General features: G+C 40.1%; 1 protein-coding gene across 8 annotated transcripts in view; it reads left to right on the plus strand.

Annotated features, from left to right (window-relative positions):
* The window catches only part of ZFPM2 (zinc finger protein, FOG family member 2), a 311,941-nt gene extending 286,326 nt beyond the window's left edge, over window positions 1–25,615 (plus strand). For all 8 annotated transcript variants that reach the window (XM_065054232.1, XM_065054235.1, XM_005510549.4 and 5 more), the window contains 3 exons: window positions 15,249–15,455; window positions 19,412–19,636; window positions 22,137–25,615. In XM_065054232.1, the coding sequence (XP_064910304.1) occupies window positions 15,249–15,455; window positions 19,412–19,636; window positions 22,137–24,628 (2,924 nt within the window). In that variant the 3' untranslated portion in view covers window positions 24,629–25,615. The remainder of the gene's footprint in view (window positions 1–15,248; window positions 15,456–19,411; window positions 19,637–22,136) is intronic.
* Window positions 25,616–26,222: the final 607 nt, after the last annotated feature.

Here is a 26,222-nt window from a genome sequence, read left to right on the forward strand (position 1 = left end):
GGAACAAGCTCTTCAACTTTAAAAATAACTATCCATTTAGCTGAATATCATCCCAGCAAACTGATCACAGTGAAGTCTTGAGAGAATTCTTGTAATGGCCAGTAAGTCAGATATTTGCGCGTGTATACATATACTACAGTGTATGTGTTACCTGACTGGCATATAGATTAACAATAATCAGTTAATACTTTATCAGTTTGTATTTAATGAAAACTGAGAATGTGGAGTGTAGTACAGGGCTGAAAGCGGCGAGGAAAGAAAATGAGAAAAGAGAATTAATCAGGAAGAAAATACCAAATGAGAACCCCCTAGCTAAAAAGACTTAAACATACAATAAGAAGCTATACTGAAAGGCATTTTATACTGTCATGTCAAGCAGTATCTCCTGGGACTGGGGAAATAGGTCTAAACTGTCTCTTCTACACATGGGCAATATTTTCCATTATGAAGATAGACACTAAATCCCGTTTCCACTTCCAGGGCACAGAAAACATTGAGTTTTCCGGTGTCTTAATAAAGAAGTATAAGGACACGTTTTTTGAGATAGGATAGTACAGGATCATCTTCTCAGGACTGGGAAGGCACACGCTAAGGGAAAGAGCAATGGAGCATTTTAGTGATTCTGAGTTGCAGATGCAGATGGTTGTCCACGTGAGCACTAACTTTTAGCAGAACAAAAAGACACGAGACAGTGAAGCATCTCCAGCAGGTCATGGATACTGTGGAGGTTCACTGCTTGTAAACTGGCTAGCGTTCAAGAGACCATGTTTTGGTCTGAGTTATACGTAGGTTAGGCAATGATGAACTGCGTTTGTCCATGGTGCCAGATTGCATTTTGTTTCCATGTCTCAGAAAGAACCCAAGCTGTTCATTATACTTGGTCCTGGTTAAAAAGGAGGAGAGGTAGTAGATAACATTTAGTGTCCGATAGGACTGGTCAAGGCAGTGTAGACATGGGTTAGTCAGTGTGTGCGGGGAGGTTGGTCATGAGAACAGCCTCAGCAGCTGGGCAGATTCCCCAGCGGACTGCGAGAACTGATAGGCAATTGCTGCCAGTTCTTCCGTTCTGCTTCGTAAAAATCTTCTATTCCCAGGAGCATCCCAAACATTTAATAGAACTTTTTCTTTAATCTCTGTGACCTCTTTACTTAGAGCAGCCTCACACCATTCCTCTTAAGATTTTGTGCAGTTCTAAGAAGGGGCCAGCTGGGACACAGGTTCATGGCAGCAGAGCAGGGCTGGCAGAATTTCACCTCGGTGTGTAATCCCGGCTGCTCCAAGAGTCAGATAGTTCTTCTGGGATCACAGCATGCTTGCCATCGGATTTCTTCATTAGTCTCATGAGACAGAGATAAGCGTTCAAAGGTTTCCACAAACTTTTAACGTCACGATTCCCACGTGTTTCAGTGGGAGTCACGCGTCCTGAAATGCTGTTTTTGCTCAGCAACAGAAATATTATGAAGTGGCTGGTGTTGGATGATTTCCAGTCTTGGCTGTATCATCTCCCAGTCCAGTTTTGCAGTAGAATGATTGAAGCAGAAATAAGGGCCCGCTTGGTTGTAGGCAAGCAAAGGTTATTTTGATGAACATCTGATAGGCAGGGGTGGAGAAACTTAACCTCGAGTTGTTTTGGGTGCCTGGTTCAAGGAGCACTGTGGCTGCGGATTTGGGGAGACAGCCCAGAGGAGAGGGGGCACGCTCAAGTCGCCGCCACACTGACACACAGTGCGATACCAGTAGGTTGGATGTGCTCCAAAATTCACTTTCATAAGAACTTCAGCATCCACCATAGTCTGCCCAGCAGCGGTTGTGGCAACAAATACATTTGTGCAGGCGTGCTACAGACAGCATGCTTTTGTTTTTCTGGAAGTTTTTGCTTGACCATAGCGGCCCAGAGAGGCCACCAGGGCATGGGGGGTGCTGCAGTGCTGATCTGCAAGACAGCAAGCAGGGGAATGCCCTCTTGGGCTATTTTAAGAGCACAGGGGTGTGATATTTGGGAGAACATAAATCTTCCCTAAATATCTCCTTAAATGAGCCGACAGAATTTTAAAAGATATTGTTTGTTTTGCACAGCAATCCAGCAGTTTATTTAAATCTCCTTCGTTACCGTCGGTGTGCACGTGGCCCGGCGGCCCCCGCGAGGGGGGGACCCCCACCCCGCGCGACCGCGGGCCCTCACCATCCCCCTCCCACGCGCTACGTCGCGGGAGCGAAACCATCTCGCCCTGTCGCGACAGGAAAGGCAGCGTGGCGACGGTCAGGGAAAGCGGCAGGCACGAGTGGGCCGCGTGGAGAGGCTTTAATCAAACTTCCCGACACCTCCCGGCTTTATCAGCCCCGGTGGCGCGATGTGCAGCCTTGTGTAAAATTAAATAAATAACGGCGCCGCCCCCCGCCCAGCCCCCCCGCCTCCTCCCCGCGGCGGGGCGGCAGCGCCATCTGCCGGCGGCGGGCGGCGCGCAGGCTGTGCCGGGGCGCGCCCGCCGGGGGGCGCTGCGCTGCGGGGCGGGGCGAGGCCGGGGGAGCGCGGGGTTCGGGGGTTCGCGGCCGCCCTGCCCTGGGGCTGTTCCCAGCTTCACCCACCGGGCATGAAGGAAAACATTAAAATGGCGCAAAATGGGCTCATGAATTGGTTAATCCTGTGCGGCCGTTGGGGGCTGCGTGGTGGCTTGGACCATTTCCTTAAATTCGCCTCCTACATGTAAAGATGTGCAATGTGTAGTGCAAGGCGTACGGGTGAAAAGCGTTCCTCTAGTATGAAATCTGTCCTCTTTTCTCCTAAAATGCCTCTACTGTATCACTCTTATGTTTGGATATGTTTTATTTACATAGATAACATTGCAATTTTTATGGAACTTGAAAAATGCAAAATGAGGTTCTGGACATTCCAAGTAATATTTCAATGGTAAATTCCTTTCACATCACCTTTGTGAGGTAACCACCAGAAATTACAAATTCCTGCTTAGTCTCTTCAAGTCTTTTGGGATTCTTTCTTTTGTTTGTTTGCGACAATGTTTTTAAAAATAGTAATTGTAACACAAGTCTTTAAAACTCTGACTCTTCTAACTTTGTAACGTAACTCAGCATTATCATGCTAACGGTGCCATCCTTCCAAGTCCTTTGTGTACTTCTTAATTTGTATTATGAGTTTTAACTACACAGGTTTTAAAGGTGCTTTTCATCATCATCATGTTTTAGTGTTTAACAATTTTTCTTTTCTTTACAACAGTAAAAAAAATCCCTACATTTTAATGTGTGTTTTCTATACCCATGCACACTGTTGTTTACTTCCCCCTCCATTTCACTCCTGTTTATATCCTGTCCCAGTTCTGTTCCCTGAAGGCCATTGAGTCCAACTGAGTATATGTAATTATATACATGTAAAGTTCCTTTAGTTTACAAGCATAATTGTCTTGAGTGGAAGGTATCTTAACCAAGTCTATAGGTCCCAACCTGTCTTGAGGTTTGATTTCTTTTTTAATTATCAGGAATAAAATTCTGCAGGCAACACTAATAGTGACAAAGCGTCAGACAAAGGCACCGTGAGGTAGAGAAAGATTATCACTGAAGGAAATGGGACTGCTTCTGTGAGCGTGGGTGCGGGGTCATCCCTTAATTTATTGCATTTCAGTACAATTAACATGTCAACGATCAATTAATAGGAGGAATCTTCCTTTTTATTTTAAGTTCCCATTTTTATCACCATGATGACCTAAAATGTTTTCCATACACATGAAAAGCTTCACTTCAGCAAAATAGATAATTTTATTCTGAATTTGGAAAGTCAATGAGGAATCAAGTTGCATTTAAAGCACCTGTGCATTTTGTACAGAAATTTCTGAAGAGGTAAACTAATTGTAGGTCTGTGGTCACAGCCTTGTGTTTAGAACAGTGGGTGCTGAGAGCGCAGCTTGCGCAAATATTTGGATGAATGTATTGCACTAAATTCTGGTGTGATTCTCTGTTAAATCCAATTTTTAATGCAGACACATCTTGAGGGGTGGCCATTCTCTACACGGTATTAACTCCTCTTTTTTCTTTCCCTCATACTTGAATATTTTAGGCATTTAACAAAGTGGTTCTTCTTTTGAGGTGCATCAGCTTTGAAGAATCTGAATTGGTTAATTCTGAACTTTGTCTAAACTCTACAACCTTTCTCAAGACTAAGGTTGTCAATGGCTATATGTATATATATAATAGCTACATGTCAATAGCATATATATTCAGTTAATTTCAGAAAGTCTCTCAACAAGATAGGCAAAATGCTCTCAAGGGCAACCCTGTAGAGGTCCTTGGGGTCTGCAGAATCCCTCGGAACCCAGCAGACTCCCCCCTGGAGAGCCAGCAGGCTATAACTGGCTCCCCATTGAAGCAGCTGTAGGAAATGAATGCCTAAGAAAGGAAGGTAATGAAAACTGACAAGTTGAAAAGAAATTGAGAGTTTAATCTGCGAAGTTGTGCTTGAGGGGGCTTCCATCATGATATTCCCATGGAGCAGCAAAAAGAGAAAAAAATTAAGAAACTGCGGAGTATGATGAACTTACATAATTTTTCTTGCACCAGGCGGTATTTATTAATTTCTTTTCTGCCACTTTACAGCACCTCTTTGCCTCTCAACAAGAGAAAATGAAGTATACAAAACCTGGCAATCATAATGAACGTGTGAAATGCTCACAGATTATTTATAAGCATGCGAGTTATGTAGTTCTTGGAGATTCTCTCCCTTCTGCTCCTGCTTGGTGATGAAGAATGGTATTTTAATAGGCAGATGGTAAAGACAATTACAGTTTGGGGCTCAGCTGGGAGTTACATCAGTTTATTGCAAATTATTAGTTGATAAATGCTTTTGTTTACAAGCAAAGTCTTAAGCAGCTTTGTAATCAGTTTATCAGCTGCAGCCTGAATTTTGACAGCTTGCCTTTGGGTATTCAGTCACTCCTTTCCTGGCCATTTAGAAATCCTGCTGACCAGGCAGGCAGAATGGCAGCTCCTGTGCACCTGTGTGATGCTTGGGAAACTCATATTTCTTTTTAAGCATCTTTTGAAATAAATCAACAAGTACAGAATCCTCTTTAATTGCTAATCCATGTTAGTGTGTACAGCAACAGTCTTAACCATTTGCTCATTCATAATCTTTATTTCGGTTGTGACAAGAAGTAGCTCCATCTTGCTGTTACCATTACAGGATTTGCTTTCTGCTGTTAATGCTCTCTCCTATTAGATGAACTAAATGGCAGACTGGCAGTGTTTTGCAATGCTTGTTTAACTCGGATATTGTGTATAGCTTGGAAGGTAGAAATGCTTTTGATCGTCATGGGTTCTCAGTCCTTCTTATTCTGGCTGCTGCAAAAGGCAGAACTATAGTACCTGAGTTTTAACACATCTGGAGGAAACCTGTGGGTTTGGTGTGGGTTTTGTGGGTGGGTGGTGGTGGTTTTTTTTTATTTAATGAGGTACTTTTTAAGTTGAAAAGACTGGGGTAGATGGTTGTTGTAGCTTCTATGACATTTACATTTTAGAACATATTAAGCACACAAATCTACTTTTAATGCCTTTTACTTAGTTGTTTGTTTAGTGAGAGAGCCACTGATTTGTCAGACAGTCTTGTTTCCACTGCAGCCAATGTGAAATTTTCTAATGCCTTATGTGGAAGGAAGAGTTTTTTAAATCAAGAAGTGCTACTTTGCTTCCATGGTTGTTATAGCTGAGGTAAATGAGTTCCTGAACTTCAACCTGTGAGCTGAACATTAATGTGAGGAAAGGTCCAAGATAACTAGCAACAATAGAAACTCTTTTCTCAGGGTTATAGTGCACACAGCTAACTGCTCCAGCTTCTCTTCATTATAAAAGGTGGCTTTTGTTTCACCCACAGCCTTGAGCTTCTTCTGGAGCATGGCCCCTGTATTGAATAAGCAACCAAGTCTCATAGCCAATATTTGTTTCTTACTTTGGTTTTGCCATTCTAACTTCCCTGTTTGTCCTTCTATTTAATGTGTTTATTTCCTTTACAAATAAAACCTATCAATCCAGCTCCGTCTTCCTCCCTTTCAGGTGCCTTTGCCATTCACTCTATATTTGCCCAGGGGCAAGAAATGAGCCCGACAGTAGCAGGTGCAAGACAGCAGAAAATCCATTGATAAGATGGAGCGTACTCTGCTTTCTCTGTAAGAAAGAGGTGCCATTAAAGCATATCTATTGTCTCTTTTAATCGCCTTCTTTTTTCATTCGCTCCAGTCTCACAAAATAACTCTGAAAAGACAATCCACAAGCATGATTGTGTTTGTAAGGCTACAAGAAGGTCACCTTACAGCTGTGCTGTTAGGGATGCAGGGACTGTAGGAATGTGCGTGTCCAAAGCCCTGCTTCATAGTAGTTGCTTTCAGCAGTCCGTTTCATCTCTCTCTGAAACCTGGTGCATCCACAAAAGGTGGGGGAAGCAGCGGGGGTCTCCTGGGAATGTCTCTTGGGAAGCTCTTTGGAGAGTGCCCATTCACTGATCCTCTAGAAAGTGGACGGGTAGATGAGTGCTGCGGCAGTAAGTCCTCGCTCCTTTGCAGAGGTGATGGGAGGGCAACGTGGGCAATGTCGGCAAGGGTTTATCAGTTTTTTTCAAGCTGTTTATCATTTCCTTTCTGAAGGATTAGTAAATTCTGAAATAACACTCAAGTGACACACAATTCAAATGTAAAAAAGGTGTAGCACTCTATTCAAAACAGAGGAATTTGGAATGGAAAAATAAGAAGGACAAAATCACTAAACTTGTGAAAGAACTCCTTCAACTTCTTTGTTTGAGTTTATGCTGAATTACGGAAATATTACAGGTTTAGCATTTATGGCAGGCTTTCGTTTCCACCACTGAGCAGCAGACTTAACTTCTCGTGATGTGGGAGGATATTACAGTTTCCAGCTTCATTCCATAAGTATTGCCATTTGTGCCAAACATTTAATAGTTTTACGCCTTGGACTGTCGTCCACCAGGAACTGATATCACCTAAGACTTTTTAGAGCCATCTAATAGAAAGATATGTATTCACTGTGATTAGCCCAGGATTTGAATGAGGGTCCCAGAAGAGATATATAAGCCTCTTAAATGCATAGAACTTCTAAGGATATGGGTTTAACTGTCTCCCCCTGTGGTAAATAAGCTGTGACAGCTCTATCAGGGGGGGAAATGGCAAATAAAATTACCACATTATTGTCCTGTGAATATTTTGTGAGCACTAATCTACTTTGCCTCTTTACCTAATAGAACTCTGTTGAGTGTTATACCCAAACATTTAATTGGAGCAAACAAATAGAAATCCACAGGCTAACAAAAAAGGCAGACAACAGTGGAAAAATAAGAGGTCAAATCTAAGTGTTTATTATACTCCTTGTTGTTCAGAAGTACTGTGCTTCATTTGGGGTTCGGCTGATGAAGCTTTTTGCAGAATTAATGTGAGAGCTGCTGCAATAGGGATGGTGCTGTTGGCAGTGGTCGTGCTGCAGCGAGGGAAAGACCTACCCTTCACACTGACACAGAGGTGCTGCGGTTGGGAGTCCGCTCCCCTGGGACTGGCAAGTTCCTTTAATATCTGTCTTTGTATCAACCGTGTAACACCCAGCAGTTTTAACTATAAAATCATCTCTTCAGATAAAAACACACTCAGCTGTCAGCGTATTACTAAGCTGAAGTCAGGCCCAAAGCTCGGCTTGACTCAGGTGCAGGAATAAGCTATGTTCTGAAGGAGCATTTTCTTCCCTGTTTCTGGTCAGACATTTTATATCTCAAAATGCAAGGATTTTACAGCTTCCTTCTTCGGTTTGGCTAGTGCCTTTAAGCAGAGTGTTCTTTTGTTCTGAAGAATGTCATCATTGCAATTCCTTTATTTTGCAGTTTGTTCAGTGAGTTAAAAATGAAGCAAGCTTTATATTTTATGCAGACTAAAAAGGTAAGACCAAATGTGGCAACTGAACTGGTTTGTCCACTGTATTGGTCTAATTTTATAGAGTATAATAGATGTTACATTTTCTGCAGTCATTACACTGCGGGCTTACAGTATGCAGTGGTTTAGTTAAAATTAAAGGTCAAGTAACTTTTGGCAATCTCCTTTGATCAGCAAACATGGAAAAATGATAGAAGATGCTAGGAAATCATCTCATTAATCTTAATGTAGCACTAAAACTATTTTTTGTGAGAGTTTGAGAAGTCTGAATTTGCAGGGGTAATTTTTGAGACACTTCACAGAGAGATGGTTGGAACCCTGGCATTAAAATACATGAATGGCAAAAATGCTATGCCAAGTATATATTTTGTCTACGCATGTGAAAAATGTGAATAATTATTTAGCAACTGGAAAGACTGTTCACAAAATGCTGTTGATTTATTGCCGTATATACCATAGATCCATATCACTTATTCTTACATTATTTTATTCAAAAACTTGTATGAACCATGAGTTAGCATGTTGTAGAATACTGAAAAGGCATTAATCAACCTAAATAAACAAGTACATAGATCTATCTAACAACTATGAAGTAGTTAATACATTTTTAGCAATTTTATTATAGAAAAAAGGTCTAAAAGAGTAGTGCTTAATTATCTGGACTCCTCTGTGCTGGGCTCTCTTTTGATTGTATTAATGAAGCAGCTGGCCCATTGTTTCTCTTTAATTCCTCTATTGTTTTAAGAATATGTCACAGCTCTTTATTCTTTTATCAGGTGCTGTGCAGGAGGATCCACACAATACCTCATATTCCTACTGTATTTGCCAATGCACAAAGAAACCTCCAAAGCATTTTTCAAAGAAGGGGCACACATAATTTATAAGTTCTGTTCCTTGTACCACTCTACTGTCAAAAATTTCAACAGTATTGGATTTGAATTAATTATAATTTTTTATTAAACAATGTGTCTACATATAGATATACGTACTTTGTTCATGTCAAAAATCAGAGATCTGCCCAGTAACTTGTGCTGCACCGAAATGGCATTCATTGTGCTGAGTCGTCACAACCCCATGGGTGAGAAGCAGGAGGAAGCCAAATATCAAGATCCTGTGCTATTGTGATGTGCAGATTCTCCTTAAGTGCTTAACCTGTGCAACAAAGGACGGAAGATAATAAATTAACTTCAACCCCCATTACCATTACCAAAAAGCATCGTTTTTCACAAATTGGAAGATTTCATTGGGAAAGGAAGGTTTAATTCAGTTGACGGTGCCTGAAAGTCGCTAAGAGTAACAGTCTGTTGTTTAAATAAATTCCAATAGTCTTTTGGCCCGTCTTGCAAAAAGATGTGTGGCAGGAAATGGGCCGTTACGTTCTTGCAGAACACAATCAAATCCAGTAAGCACAAATTTTACTACACTAAAGTAGTACTCCTGAATTAACTGGCGATTAAAATCAGCTTAAATGGAAATTGCCATTGATTCCCTAAATTTCTATGAAATATGCATGCCATTTCTGGGTCAAAAAACGAGACTCAAATTATTCAGCAAAGAAAACTGACTAATACTTAAGATACAAAAACTAGGATTGCCTCTGAATATGTGTTTATAGTATTGTTTTGCTGCTTCCAGCCACACTTCCTTCCATGAAACAGCTGTACTCAGTGGAAATGTTTTTAGCTACTTGTCTTCTTAAGTCACTTTTCCTAAAAGCAACCGCATGAATCAACAAGCTTTATGGTTCAATCTATTTTGAAGCTCTTTTCTCCCAGCGGAGCTGATAGGGCGTCTGTCCTTAAATTTGGTGATTTTTGGTTTTTTTTTAGACTGTGACCCACAGTCTGAAATGACCCCAAATGATCACTCCTTAAGGTCTGCAAAGAATAAGTGGGAAAAAAAGGCAGCCCACTGTCGGAAGGCTCACTGTGCTGGGGTCTGTGTCTTCCCTGAGAATCAGAACATGTGAAGGGTCATGACTTGACTTAAATCTTCAGAGACAATTGCTGATTCCAAATATGGTAAATGATGATGCTTTGTTTAAGGAAAATGTAGAGGGGAAAAAAGAAGGACTGGTTAAAAAAAAAACTTTCTCATGTATTTTAGATGCCTGTCCTACATAAAATAAAGTTTTATATTAGCATATATATATATCACCACAGTACTCCTTATTTTGAATACCAAAGATAGAATGTTACTGCATCTAAATACGATTTAATTGGTTCAATTTACTATAGATTTTTTATACTAAGTGGGGTTCCATATCTTGATGAGCCCAGATGTAGCTGTGCTTGTGGTTTACAGCATCCCATTGCTTGCATTTTATTATTTTTACAAAGCAAATGTCTATCAATCATAGAGATAAATTAGAAAAAAACGTGCAAACATGACACATCGCTAAGATTTTTTCCAGCATGATGTGTAATTATTAACCTGATTTTTGGTATTGAAAAGAGCCATGTATTACAGATAGCATGGATGGAGTTAAATGCTTTTATATTAGATACATTTTGCTTATACAGTATTCTATAGGTATGGCCATACAATATAATTGAAGCTTTGTCAGCTCTGTAGCCTAGCAACAGATAATACTGTTAGGTTCCTGAATTGCTCCTGGTTGACAAGTAAGGGAGTATTTTTGTGTTTATCATGTTTGCTAATGATGGGATCCTTTCCAAAAGGCTTGTCTTAATCTTAATTAGAGTTTATCAGCAGAGGTCTGCATGACATTGTGCAGACACTGATTTCATAAATAATAAAAAGTGCAAGTGAAAAATTTGGCAGGAGAAGAAGATATTTAAGACCACTGATTCTTGTAAGAGCAGCATGAATTTCCAAAATGTAATCAAGTTTGAACTGTGACTCTATTCTTTATTATCGAAACTCGCAGTACACTCCACTGCAGTTTTGACAGCAATTATGAGTATGATTTATAAGCTTCCTGTTAGGAACCAGATCTGTTTGCACAAGAATCTTGATCATAAACATTACGAAGAACAGTAAGTCCACAGTTTTTCAGGGACATCAGGACCTTACTTTTTCCTTTGCATAGAAAGTATTTTTTTGTTGTTGGGTTTTGTTTGTTGGGTTTGGGTTTTATTTATTTATTTAAGGGTGTTGGGTTTTCTCAAGCAGTAAAAATGTTTGTAGTGAAAGATGCAGACAAAGAAGAGAATCGTGAAACAACCTTTTCATTTGACAGAAACTCTGAAGGTATCAGCTGCTTCAGTGTCTGATGTTTGATAAAGAACTCTTGCCAATGCAATTGGAATGCGATTTTTTTTGCTCTAGTTTGCACAGCATGATATTCTTTAACTTCCCCAACTTTCTGTGATTAAGTCAGCATTTCTAATTCCTTGCAATGTGAACTAGAAAAAGAATTAAAATAACTACATAGTGTTTATGGACATTTTTATTATCCTCTTCTGCTTGACATGTGTGTATTATATAGCACATAAATTTCTGGTTTAACCATAGACATAAAACAACACATTGCAGGCTCAAAAAGCCTATTTTCAATTTCACAGAGTCAGAACTAGCCTTGTAGAGAAAACAGCTTTCCAGTGTCACAAAGCCATGTTGTACTTCCAAGACTTCCCTTCTGCACTGGAACAAGAGTAAGACTTTTCTTATTCTGCCATGTAAAACCAGTAAGACCCTTTTCAATATAAATGGGTGACCAGTCTGCTCATCACAGGTGAGAGGAGAGCCAAAATCCTCAGTCTACCATTTCCTTGCCTTCTAACCAAATAGCGTAAGCATGCCTTCATTTCTGAGGCACTGTCAGTCACTCATCCCTCTTAGAGCTTATTCTTCCTTTCTCTTTTGTTGGTCTCTTCTCCCAGGTAGCAAGTGATAGGACAAGAGGAAATGGCCTCAAGTTGTGCCAGGGGAGGTTTAGATTGAATATTAGGAAAAAAAATCTTCACGGAAAGGTTGTCAGGCACTGGAACAGGCTGCCCAGGGAAGTGGTGGAGTCACCATCCCTGGAGGTGTTTAAAAGGTGTTTAGACGAAGTTCTTAGGGACATGGTTTAGTGCTAGAGTTGGGTTAGGTTATGGTTGGACTCGATGATCCTGAGGGTCTCTTCCAACCAAAATTATTCTATCATTCTCTTCTTCTAATGACTGAGTCTCTCTTAGCACTGAGAAACTTGGCCTGGTAAAGCTTTGTTAGAACCATTTCACTCTTATAAGCTTTTTCTGACAAAAGGAACAGTTGGTTAAAAAATTTCTAGCCAGCTTATTGAGAACTTCATCTCATATAAGACAGGCCTTCATGTTTCCTTATGAAATCTTCATGTCTTTGCAAATATTTCAAGCAAATATCTTCATATTTCCTTCTCCATTACCACCTGTACTTAGCAAAGACTATTTAGAGACATTCTTATTATCCTTTTGAAAATCTGTCGTTAACACTGCCCTTTGCTTTATGAAAAGCTGTTGTGCTCTTGAGAAATTGCTGTCAGTTGTGTCTTAGGTTGTAGAAATGTTTGTGGGAAGCAAGAATTTTTTTCCTATTTTGTAACACCATCTGTAAAGAAGCCCTGATCCCTGACAAGAGTGTCTAGACAGCATAATAATTCCTATGGTGGTTATGGTTGGAACTTTCTATCAGATTTGAAAGCCTCTGCCGGGTTCTATTCACTCTGTTTTCCTGGCTGTGCAGTAGAAGGCTGAAGAAGACTTCTCTTCCACTGTTGTCCTGCTGTGCATGAAGGCCAGCATGTTTGCATTCACTGCATTCAGGGAAGTAAAGTTGTTTGAATTTTTCAAAACAGCAGCTATTTCCTTACCCTGTGCAAGCACAGAAAGAGACGAGAGGGAACTGGACTCTGTCCCATCCCTGTGGGTGAACAGTGTTGCAGAGGTGGGATAGCTGCATTCCCAGTAGCTGGAGGAAGCAACTGGGGATTTAACATGATGTCGTCTACTGATGAAAACATGGACATATATGTCACAGTCACTTAAATGCCTCATCTTCTATAGAGTGGGATGAAAAGAAACAAACAAAAAAAAAATAGTGTGATTCTTGGATCTGAATCCTGGTGGGCTGAAAGTTTGTATTGGAATGCAGGAGTGGATTAAACTTCTGTATTTCTCATTTCCTTTAGTGAGCCAAGCTAGGGCTTGTTTCCTTCCAAAGTTGTCACCCATCCCGCTGGGCTGTGCCGGCCGTAGGTGTGAGCGACTCGGAGCGGGGTGGAGAAGGCAGCCCAGGTCACTGCCCGCTTCTGTTGTCCCAGCTCGGTCTGCGCTGAACGCGAGTCAACACCCCGAGGAGCTCTCGCACCAGCAGACTGAGTCAGCCCTTGAGCTGATCCAGACTGATTGCAGCTGGAGACCCAGCAATCAACTACACTTCCCCCCGCACCAAGGGTACAGCATGTCAAGATGTTTGCTGGGATAAAGACGTTTTGTTCTTCTGCAGTGTTTCACTTTTTATTTTACTATGAAATCCAGTGAATAATACAGTCTAGGAAGAGCTGCTATATTAAAATATAGCAAAACATGCTGGTTAATACGCTTCCTGTGTATAAATAAAATAGAAGTGCATGTTAATAATGGAAATCCTGTTCCTCCCAGAAAATGAACTGTGGTGTTTCCAGTAAGCGTACCTGGTGTCATGCTCTCAGGCATGTGTGCCATTTATTTTTATCTATGAGACTAATTAAGTACGCTTTAGGAATTTAGCCTGTTTCTTTTGGGCAGGTTTTATACAAGTTGAACTCTGAAGGCTTCTGTATGCTTACTCCTGACTTACATCAGGCAATAAGTCAGACTGTACTTTTCAAATGTTTGAATTCCTGCTTGGCTATTAGGATTCTGCATTTGTAGGCATTTGTGGCACTATCTTCACATTTCATCTTCTTATTCTTCAGAGGAAATTACTCAGATTTGCACCATTTCATGCTGTAATTTTGGAGGGTAGTAAACCTTGGTGTGCTTTGGTCCCACCACAGTAAATTGTTTGTAAACTTTGGAGCCACCTTCAACCACTGTATTAGTGAAGGGTGAATACAAAGGCACTTTTCTGCTTTGAAACTTTTACACCACTTTGAGGTCTGGAAGCTTAGCTTTATTTTTCCACTGAAACACATTGTCACTGATGCTGTTTTGTTTGCTCATCTTTGAAAGCTAATAGACTGGTTTAATTAATTGTCCAAGATTTCTCTAAAACAATGTCCTAATTCTTCCATTTAGCTGTGGCGTATCATACACTGTTGTTATCTCCTCTACCAGATTTTTGCAACAAGTTGTTTTAAAACTATAATCTCTTTGAGGGGAAAAAAATGAAGTGCAGTTGAAAAAGCAGTTATGCCGAAAGATAAACACAGCAATATTACTTATCAAGACGAGTACAGTTTTTGCTTGCCTAATGAATACAACATATAGCTTTTTCTATATATACAAAACCTGAGGAAAAAAAAAAAAGCTTTATAACATATAAAGTATGCAACATTATTTCAGGCATAACTGTATTGGATATGTATCTAGGCCTGAGAGTGTAGATAACACAATATAAGTGCTTTGCCTGTCTAAACATGTTAAATAAATGAACATTCACTATCGCATTCAAATACATTAGTAGATGTACTCGCATAGTTAATTTTCTTTTTAATGCACTACACGTGACATTTGCAGCACAGAGCTATAGTGTATCGTACCGTTTGATGAAAGTTCTTCCACCTCCCCCCCCTTTCAAACAAACCTTTATTTGAATAAGCCTTTATGAAACAGATCTTTGGCATATCTTCTTTTCAGGAAGTTCAGTCAGTGTAAGCAGAGATAAAGCAGTCATGTTACGAAGAATATTACATAAGGGAAGATTTTTTAGAGAAAGAGGGTGGCAAACATAAGGGAGGGGAAGAACACCCTTAAGAGGAAATCTGATTTCTTTCTTGCAGCTGTTCAGTTTTATTGTGCTGTGATTTGGTATTCAAAATCGAACAAACTTGGAGTTATGAAAAAATGCATAGGAAGTGTGGTGAAAAGTAATGGTGAGAAAAATGCCAATAAAATATTTTCACCTATACCTTGGTTTTCATAATGCTGGCCTTTTAGGAGACAAAATGAAAAATTAAAATGAATGTTCATGCTGAAAATAGTTAGGAAAAGTGTCCCCAAATTGTTAACCTTATACACTGAAAATTCCTGTGTTGGTATAAAGAAGAGCAGTAAAAGTGAAAATGATTCACCTCTTTACCTTGAAGAAGCCATCGCAATTTTTAAAGAAGAGCGTGAAGATATGGCACTGATATTTTAAGTTCTGGAATCTGATAGCATCAATTAAATCTTCCTGCTTTTATGTTTCCGGTAGGAGGGCAGCTGTGGTGTACTACGACCAAGGCCATCTCGGAGGGTGAGGAGCTGATTGCCTTTGTTGTGGATTGTGACTCACGGCTGCAGGCTGCCAGTCAGATGACTCTGACCGAAGGGATGTATCCTGCACGCCTGCTGGACTCCATACAGCTGCTCCCTCAACAGGCTGCCATGGCATCTATTTTGCCTACAGCTATTGTGAACAGTAAGTGACGAATACCATTCTCTAGCATTTTTATTTTTTTTTAACAGCAGTACTTTAAGGCACAGATGAACAGCTAATACAGCAACAGTGGATTCAAGACCACAGAAACCACATGACTTAAACCCCACAGCTCGAAGCCTGCTTTTATTCCCCCATCATCTCAGATGAATTTGCAGACATTAAGGCAGGAAGAAGAGCAGTCTGGCGGCTGGGCTCTGCAAGAGCCTCACCCAGAGTATCTGACCTGCCCTCAGTGGAGGTTCTGTGGTCTGCTCCCAGAGGCAATAGGATCAGAAACTGTGAAAACAATATTACTAGGTAGGATGGGCCTGTTAGCTCACAAAGTCCAGATTCTACTGCTGAAGCAAGCTTGTTGCTCACCACTGCAGCTTCTAGTAATAATTCATGATACTCAGTGGACAGAAAGAAATGTCTCTTCATTGCCAGTTTCAAAATACAGCTGAAATCATGCCTTATAGCAGCTCTGATTTATCTCCATTCAATGTGGCTACCCAAGAAGATTTTTACATCCTCTGGACATCAGCAGAGTCTATCATCGACAAAACACAGCATGTAATTTAGTTCTGTCCTTAGAAAGGAGGGACATGAGTACATGGTAAGTCAGTTCCTGATCTGAGACAATTCAGCTTGAATTAAATTTCATTTCCTTAACTTTTTTATATTACTGCTTTTTACCTTTATACAGCCCTAGTTCCTCATCATGCTCTCTAAACACTTTTCAAATGTCTTATCTGTTACAGTGGTCCTCAGTATTGCACATCCTTAGCTCTTGGCACTTTGTAAGACTGTCCTTTTAGACCCAATGCTGGAGGACTTCCCCATAGTTCATGTGGTTTCTAGTATTGTAATGAGTTGTAGTGAACTACTGAACACAGTATTTCAGGTGTGAATGCCCCTGCAAGGACATGATCTGCTACTCAGGCTCAGGCCAAATAAAACTGTCTTGAACAGTCACACCATCTTCAAGCTCTTCAGACAGGACTAGTTAAAATATCTGCAGTAACACATTTCATTCTGTGTTTTCCTTTCTTTTTTGGGTGGGGGGTAATTGCTTATTTTCTACATAAATAATCTTGAAAGCTACACATTTATTGTTATCCTGTTTTAAAAGATAAACCTTAAAATACCCAAGTCATCTAAGCCGTGCTGATCATAGCTACTTCTGCTGCTAAGAGGTGTTAAAAGTTTTCGGTGCATCAGCTCTTGCTATACAGGCTTAGCAGCAACTTGGAGCAAGCTCTGTGCTCTTAACTCCAGGAGACTGCTAAAGTAGCAAGTCTTACTGTCCAGAACTTTCCACCGCAGTTCTAACTTTGCCTCTGACCACATAGGGCTGTTCCCCGTGTTTCGTTGTTGAGCTGGTGAAATTTAATTTCTTCAGTAAAGTCTTGAGCCAGACATGAGTCCAGTAATATGCTGGAAGCACCTCTAGATTTGTAGTGGGACATCTCTTAACCATTCTTTTGCTAGGTTCCTGAAAAAAAAAAATGTTTCTAGGAAACTAAGTGTTGAAGGGTGGTTTTTTGTCTGATCTTTTGTTTTTTAATGCTTCCTAACATTTTCTATGCAAAAAACAAAATCTGAGTATCAGCTTTGCCTCATTCAGTTTGAACTTGAATGTTTCATTTCCTCAGTTGATTCATTGAAGTATTTGGAAACTATCCACCGAAAAGAAATGAAATATTTTGCTTTTAAAAAATTAAAACATCAACTTCAAGTAGCCTTTATCTATTTTGCATCGCTTTAGGAAAGTAATAGTTCCAGAGCCCATGCCTATACATTGTTCTACCTGGAATTCTATCCTCTCACCATGCAAAACTCCCCAACTGCGTTTCATCTGCAAAGCACATAATGGGAGTCACAATATGCACCATGTATAACTGAAGCTATAGACTGTCCAGGCCATCTAGCCCATAGGAAATAAAGATGGCTGGAAGTCACGTTCATTAAGATAATCAGAAAGTTCAATTCAGTGATGGAATTCAGTTGAATTCACATAGGACATGTTGCCCATATCAGAATTTCCTATTACTACTTTTGGACTTTCACTTATGTGGAAACTTCAATGGTTCAACTTTTTTAAACCATTTGAAGCCAAAAACAAATGCCGAAATGTCAGTTTTCACATGTGATGGACATTTCAAATGATACAAGCTGTGTCAGTAATGTTTTAATAGTGGTATATAGTGGAATACTAACTGCTCTGTTAAATGTTTGTGTCTTACATTCATGCACAATTATTCAGTGGCAAAGGGAAAAATAGAAACTGGTAGTGGAAAAAATATTTTATGCAAATTCATGAGCAGAAAAGTAGACAAACATTAGCAGTGCAGTCAGAGAAGCAAACTAAGCAATGTAAATTTTGGCTGCATATTTAACAAATAAAAGACTCGTCCATTTCAATGGGTTGGAGTCTTCAACTTTGTTCACCCAAAGGAATTGGAACAGGGCCGTTGTCTTATACACATTGATATTTGAAATTAAATTGTCCTTAATTATAATGAATTACATCATCAGCCACACATGCCATATTTTCAGCCAGCCATTGTTCAAGACTAAGTTAATTGCAATCACTAGTGATTTTTTGCATTCTGAAGTCTGTGGGAGTTCTGATGTTGACCAAGATGTGTATAGATGTTGACTGCAATTGCAGTCCTGAGGTCAGCTCGCACAGTCTGGCTGCACTCAATTTTATCCTCTCTTAGTCTCAGAAACAGGAGAAGTGTCCAAACCAGTCACAGGGAATGACCCTAGGCCCATGGTAACTCCTGAACTGTACGCAGGAATGGAGAAGGTGCTAATTGACTTAAACCAAAAGTGGAAGGGACCATTCTTGTGATTTAACAATAAAACAAGAAGTTCCGCTGCTCTAGTCTGGACCCTGTTGCTTTGAATTTACTGGTGTACATGTACCCTAAAGGTCTGGGATTTCTTCTTTGTTCTTACTGATAGGATGACAAGTTCAGCTTTTAGAAAGATCAAAGGGCTCTTTTGTCCTTCTGAGGCAGATGCACAACACGTACTGTGTAGGTATACTTCTGACAGAATATTAACAACCAAATATACACAAGTATTCATTTTTACTCTTCACCTGACCAAAGTATGTAGCCTTCAGTACATGATCAAAATATCTACTCCCTCTGCTGCTGGGAAGCACTCTGTGCAACCTCTGCATTCTCTTCCCATCAAAGGATGCTGATGCTTTGGGATAGAAGACAATGAAAAATTGCATTATAAATAGAAAATATTCCTTTTGCATAGTGAAAAGTGGAACAGTAACAATTTACCAGAAACAAGAGGACAAAAGAACATAAGAAATTTTAATTTCTAATGTTAATCACAATAGGAACACAGGAAATAAACATGCTGCTTAGTGTAATATTACATTCAACACTGTAGGATCTTAAGGAAACGTAATCTAGTCTGACCTCCTGGATATCAGGGTAACAGGATTTTGCAGTAATAACTGCATAAGTATTCTGAAAATATGCATTTGCCATAATGATCTGCAATTAGCACTCAAAAATTCCAAGACCCAATGCTGGAAAGACTTATGCACACAGAAAAAAAAAGTACAATTGAAAGATGTCACCTATTGAGTAGTGATGTATTGGAAATGCAGCTTAATTCTTGACTTACTACTGCTTATTCGCAACAATCAATCAATTTAATTTCAGTTTTTTAATAATTACATGCCAAAAACTTCAAGCTATCCTTTTAACTATTTTTAAGTCTCATTTTGCAAGGAACAACTGTCTCCCACGTTCAGTCTCTCACCTGCAAGTGACATTTTAATAAACCCACGGCTCTGTTTTCAATATTTTATTAAATAAGCATGCATGTAATGGGGAAGTGAGGGGAATTAACCAGCTGTGTTAATTGGCTGGCACTGAGCGCACTGTGGCTAACCTGCACCTGGTTATGTTTGCTTGTAGAGGACATATTCCCTTGCAAATCCTGTGGCATTTGGTATCGAAGTGAGCGGAACCTGCAGGCCCATCTCATGTACTACTGCAGCGGGAGGCAAAGAGAGGGGCCTCAGCTACCGGAGGAGAATGAAGATGGTGCTCAGCAGATATCAAGTGTCTGCCCCTTTCCACAGTGCACCAAAAGTTTTTCTAACGCAAGAGCTATGGAAATGCACCTAAATTCTCACAGTGGTAAGTACCATATATTTTCCTCTATCATCTTCTAGATTTAGCTATTTGAAGAATTATTCACTACAGACATTCAGCAGATCAATGTCTCCAAATAAATGCAAGCACTGGATGTAGATGCTACCAAAATGCCACCAGTTTCTGACCAGTGTCCTACACCAAGCACAGGTAACGAGTGTCATTTATCTACTAACCCTCATCTGAATGCTGTCTCTCTCTTAAGGTGTGTATTCATGCATATAGACAGCATTTCTTTACTGGTGAAGGTATGCTCAGGAATCCAGACACGGACTGCTGCTGCTTCATCTCTGAGACATTCATTTACTTCAGGATTCCATCCACCAAACGGGATTCTGTTAGACTACAATCTCTATCTTCTCTGTTTTGATTTGCAGCAGAGAAATACACATCACCAGAGAGCAAGTCCTTCAGAGAGAAATCTTGGGATCCTGGAGTAGGCTTCTTAGGCAGGAGGCTTTAAGGACTGGGGTCCAGAACTCTGTGTTCTTTTCCCAGGACACTTGTTTCATAAAAACTAGAAGAGTGCCGAGTGAGAAGCCTCTTTATGTAGACAACACTTCGCCATTCATTTAAAGATCAGAGCTTTTTGTGCTTCCTGATCTTAACTTTGAATATCAGGCTGTTGCCATTTTTTGTCTCTTACCGAGCTAATATTTCACTGTTCAGTGAACCAGCGGAACAGTAGCAACAGCTTCAACAAGAGCACATGAATGCAGCCCTGCATGTCTTGCAGCCTAGTAATTAAAACCAGGTACTCTTGGATGATAACAAATTAATTTCTCCCCAAACAGAGGAAAATTCTGAAATCTTAGCCATTTTGTGAAAGGGTTGCTTCAGCTCTTTGCATTTAGTGGCATGCCACTGGCTTGGGTGAAAGAGAGGATTTTCAGCCATAAGCTGTGAGTGACCATGTCTTCTTGCAATCTAGAGATAAGCATCTGTGTTCCTTGAAAGACACAGTTCTGAGATCCTGCCAGATTTCCAGTAAGAATCTTTAGATATTTCTTGGTCAGAGGCTGAATGTCAGGCCTTCCCCTCCTTTTTAGTCATAAAGCAGTCAGTTCAATCATTCTTGCTCTCTTTCAGATTCTATCAATCTTTATTTTTCTGCACAAATTATCACAAGTTATAACAGCATCTGCAGTAAAAATTAAACATTCCTTTTCCAAATACCCTGTAAGCTACTGCTGTGTCTGCTTCAGCATCTGTGACAGTCCCCACTGGGGGCTGTAGCAGACCCACACCACTGGAGCATGGACTCCTGACTGAAACGCAAAGTCCATAGCGACACTCCACCATGACTGAATCATGTGATGTGGAAACATATGAAACACCATCTCATGGCATTAAAGGAGCTAAAGCCTCCTGGTGACAAAGTGCCTGACAGGGAACAAGCACTAATTAAAGTTCTGTGTATCTCTGGCTTCCTTCTGGCCTCTGAGGCCCACAGTAGTTCAGATTCTAAGTGTCACTCACAACAGTGGGAGTCACTGACACCAGGGGAGAAGTGAGGGCCTCCAGGTCCAACAAAATGACTTCCCATAGATGGAGCCACAGTATTCTTACACCTTTATGTGGCCCAACTACCACAAACCTAGTTTACTTGACCAAGGCATGTGTGTGTGTGCAGACTGAACACTTTAGATTCCATCCCTACCAGTTTCAGTTTTTGTTGTCTAACAAATAATCAGAATCTGTGTTGTTGTAGGAGAGAGATTTGATCTCATCCTTTTTTAAAACATTTTCAGTTTCTAAATACTGTGAAACAGTGTGTGTCAATAATGATTTCAAAATGGCTTTGAATGTGCTGTTCTTGGTAGGGGAAGCTGTAATGAATTCATGAGGAAAAGCTGTTTTATTACAGCAGTAACTGCCTATGGCCATTATATGTGGAAGCTTAAATGTTGCTGAAGCCATGTCTTACTCCTCCTCCTTCACAAGGAACACAACTCATCAGTCCTTTCTGGTGAGGAGAATTCTGTATCATGTTACCGCACTACAGCCAACTCCTAAGCCAGGAGGTGAGCATCAATAATGCTCAAAGTGCTACTTCTGTCTATGGCTTTCAGGGCTGTACCTCAAGCCGTATAATAACCTTGATCCTCTTGACCTTGATGTGCTTTCTGTGCATTCAAAATTTCCAGTGATCGTGTATGGGGAACATTATGCCTTCTTTGGTTAAAATTGTAATTTTTAAGATATTTTTGTTTAGAGTAAGTCCAATATGTTTTTATCCTTTCCCTTGTTCTTACTTTCCCTTCATCTGCTGATTGCATGCAGATAGTAAGGCTGTCCAGAGCAGAGGCGGGAATGTCCTCTAGCAGTTCGAAGAAAGAAATTCTGAACCAATTCAAGCATTTTCAGAGTGACTAATGAGTTGTTCTTACTGTGTTTCTACCTCTTTGTGCCACTGATTTTCCAGTATAATTCATGAAGGGCACAGTGGTCACTTCCTTTTGTATTTTACTTGTCTTTTCTGTAGGAGTGAAAATGGAAGAATTTCTCCCACCCGGTGCTAGTCTGAAATGCACAGTTTGTACTTACACTGCAGACTCAGTGATTAACTTTCATCAGCACCTGTTCTCGCATCTTACTCAAGCTGCCTTTAGATGCAATCACTGCCATTTTGGCTTCCAAACTCAGAGGGAGCTACTGCAGCACCAAGAGTTACATGTCTCTGGCAACAAGATTCAGAGAGATGGTGACATTGAACACTCTCCAAGTAGAAATGAAGAAGGTTTACAGCCGGCAACGGACCTGTTGAGCAGAAATGATGTTCCCCAGAGCCAAAAGACCATGCAGACTAAAGATGCAAGTTCTGATACAGAGCTTGATAAATGTGAAAAAAAGGCTCCACTTTTCCTTCCAGCCCAGAGGCCAGAAACACAGCCTGCAGCAAATAAGCAGAGTTTTTCGTACACTAAAATAAAATCTGAACCATCCAGTCCAAGACTTGCTTCATCGCCGGTTCAGCCTAATATTGGTCCTTCTTTCCCAATGGGACCTTTTCTTTCCCAGTTTGCTTTTCCCCAGGACATCACTGTGGTTCCTCAGGCTTCAGAGATATTAGCCAAAATGTCTGAACTGGTCCATCGAAGACTGAGGCATGGAAGTAGCAATTATCCTCCTGTAATTTACAGTCCTTTGATGCCCAAAGGGGCTACATGTTTTGAGTGTAACATAACATTCAATAATTTGGACAACTACTTGGTACACAAAAAGCATTACTGCAGCAGCCGATGGCAGCAGATGGCAAAGTCACCAGATTTTTCCAGTGTCCCAGAAAAAATGCCAGAAGCTGTAAGTCCCAGTAACGGTCAAAGCTCTATAAACATTCTGAATGCAGCTCCTCACACATCAGATCCGGAGAATCAGCTTCTGCAGACATCTTGCATAAACTCTTCCAGTGTTTTAGATTTGATCGGGCCAAACAATAAAAGTCATGAAAAAGACTTTACAACACAGTCTAAGAAGTTGTCAACTGCAAGCAATGGTGATGAGAAGATGAATGGAAAACCTTCTGATGTGAAGAATCCCAATGCTCCTTTAGTAGAAGGGGAGAGTGATCCCAACAAGACAACGTGTGAAGCTTGTAATATTACCTTCAGCAGACACGAAACGTACATGGTCCACAAGCAGTATTACTGTGCCACTCGCCACGATCCCCCGCTGAAGAGGTCCGCTTCCAATAAAGTGCCTGCCATGCAGAGAACAATGCGTACACGGAAGCGAAGGAAGATGTATGAGATGTGCCTACCAGAGCAAGAGCAAAGGCCACCACTAGTTCAGCCACGATTTCTAGAAGTGGGTAATCTTGGCAATCCTTGTACATCTACTCAAGAGTCAACAGAGGGCCTTGGAGAATGCTACCATCCACGATGTGATATCTTTCCAGGAATAGTCTCAAAGCATCTGGAAACATCACTGTCTATTAACAAGTGTGTTCCAGTTTCAAAGTGTGATACTCCCCACTCCACTGTGTCTTGCTTGGAGATGGATGTGCCGATAGATCTCAGTAAAAAGTGCTTACCCCCATCAGAGAGGACGTCAGCTTCTCCCAAAAGGCTGCTGGACTACCATGAGTGCACAGTGTGCAAGATCAGTTTTAACAAGGTAGAGAACTACCTGGCTCACAAGCAGAATTTTTGCCCTGTCACTGCCCATCAGCGTAACGACCTGGGACAACTCGACAGTAAGGTGTTTCAGAACCCAGAAAGTGAAAGAAACAGCCCAGATGTCAGTTACGAAAGAAGCATAATCAAATGTGAGAAAAACGGAAACTCGAAACAGTCCTCTCCTAATGGAAACTTATTTTCCACACACTTAGCAACACTTCAAGGACTAAAAGTCTTTAGTGAAGCAGCCCAGCTTATTGCTACAAAAGAAGAAAACAAACATTTGTTTCTTCCACAATGCCTTTACCCTGGAGCAATAAAGAAAGCTAAAGGAGCAGATCAGCTTTCTCCATATTACGGAATAAAGCCAAGTGATTACATTTCTGGTTCTCTTGTCATTCATAATACTGATTTAGATCAAAGCACAAATACAGAAAGTGAATCTCCTAAAGGCCAGGTGCCTTCCAATGGATGTGCTGTGCAGAAGAAAGAGTCTCTTCCGCTGTTGCCAAAAAACCGAGGCATGGTAATAGTTAACGGGGGACTGAAACAGGAGGAAAGAGCTGCCGCAAACCCGCAACAAGAGAACATTTCCCAGAACCCTCCGCATGAAGATGGGCACAAGTCGCCTTCCTGGATCTCTGAGAATCCCTTAACTGCAAATGAAAATGTCTCTCCAGCAATTCCCACAGCAGAGGAACAGTTGTCTAGTATAGCGAAAGGCGTGAATGGTTCTACCCAGGCCCCGACCAGCGGAAAATATTGCCGACTGTGTGACATCCAGTTCAACAATCTTTCAAACTTTATAACTCATAAGAAGTTTTATTGCTCGTCACATGCAGCAGAACATGTCAAATGAAACAATCGGTCACCTTTGGTACCTGTGTTTAGCATATTGTTCCATACAGTCTAAGGAAAGCTGTTTGAATTACATCTGGACAATCAGGAGGTTTCGCTATTGCTGAATTGAAGACTTAAAGGTGTAATTTCATTACAGTCCATTAGTAAAGTGTATTATTGGTGCCATTTTCAAAAATATTAATTTATTTTACCAGCAGTATTCATAGCTGTAGTTATGTTATTTTTTATTTAAAAACTTTATATTAAAGTCATTTGTAATGTTATTGTATAGTTATTGTGTAGCACATATGGTTTGCACTGTATAGTAGATTTTAAAGAAAATAGTCACAAACAATACAGAAAAGCATTTTAGAAATAGCTTCAAAAGCACTTGTGTATCCTGATTTTTTTTTCTTATATGCTGTTGCAGATATATGTATATGCTAAAATATAACTTGCAAAGAAGTTTCAACTATGCTGTAAAGTTCGCCTTAAAATTTCAATTTTTTTGAACAATTGGGCTCAGTTTGCACTTTATATTTTAGCAGATACAGTACCTTAGTCATTAGGCTTTGCATTTGTATGTAGCAGTATGTTTCTGTCCACTTTCTTAATCTGAAACGTACGTTAAATGAAGATGGCAATTTTTTTCTTGTATAGTACTTGTATTTTCTTTCGCTGATGCATCTCTGTCTCAATTTTTAAACCTTTGCTGTTAAATGCAATACTTTATAAAGAATGAACAAAATTACTGGAAGCAGTATTGTAAGTAATGAGGTCATATCAATCAGTTTTATCTTTTGAAAGGCACAGTCTAAAACAAAACCCTAAACTCAATGCTGCAATTATGAATCTAATTCATATATAAGATATATTTAAATATAAGCGTAGCAATACTGCAACTGGTGATCACAAAGATAATGTTCTACTTCTGATAGAAATAATTTCTCAACAAATGTTGTTACTATGCATGTATATGGATGGAATAAAATTCCAGATCATTGGAGATGTTTGGCAGTAATTTCTTTAAATTTGTTTTACTTTGTTTTTCAAGCAGGATTTAGAGCACACAAACTGTAAAGCTGTTCTTAGGAACAGGTTAACATTGCTCCTTCTTCAGTGGCGGCAGCATTCACATAAGTACCAAGGAAGCCTCGGCTTTGAGGGAGTCTTTGCTGATGGGTCTCTAACACAACCAAGACTAAGACACACTCCTGCCAGATGTCAAAATCAGTGGAACAATCTGCTTCATAGCACCTCTGGTATGATTCTTTACATATTCAGTGGTCTTATATGAAAAACAATGATGTCGATTTAAACAGAACAGCAGTTTGCTCCACTAATTCAATATAGAAATACTATTCAATAGCATGTTTTATTAAAATCTGAACTAATATACAATTAGTACCCTTCACTTGCAATTGTTCAGTCTCTTATACACTGTTTTCATTAAAAAAATGATATTGTAAAAGTGACCTATGGATGCATTTTTTTACAAATTTGAAAGCAAAACCATGACCTGAATAGTCACATAAGCAGTTGTATTTACTTCAGTTCCTGTATGAGATGCAGAATCAACTACATAAAAGGATGGTATCTCAGCTAAGCAGCCA

This window comes from Columba livia, chromosome 2, assembly GCF_036013475.1.
Source record: "Columba livia isolate bColLiv1 breed racing homer chromosome 2, bColLiv1.pat.W.v2, whole genome shotgun sequence".
Lineage (NCBI taxonomy): Eukaryota > Metazoa > Chordata > Aves > Columbiformes > Columbidae > Columba > Columba livia.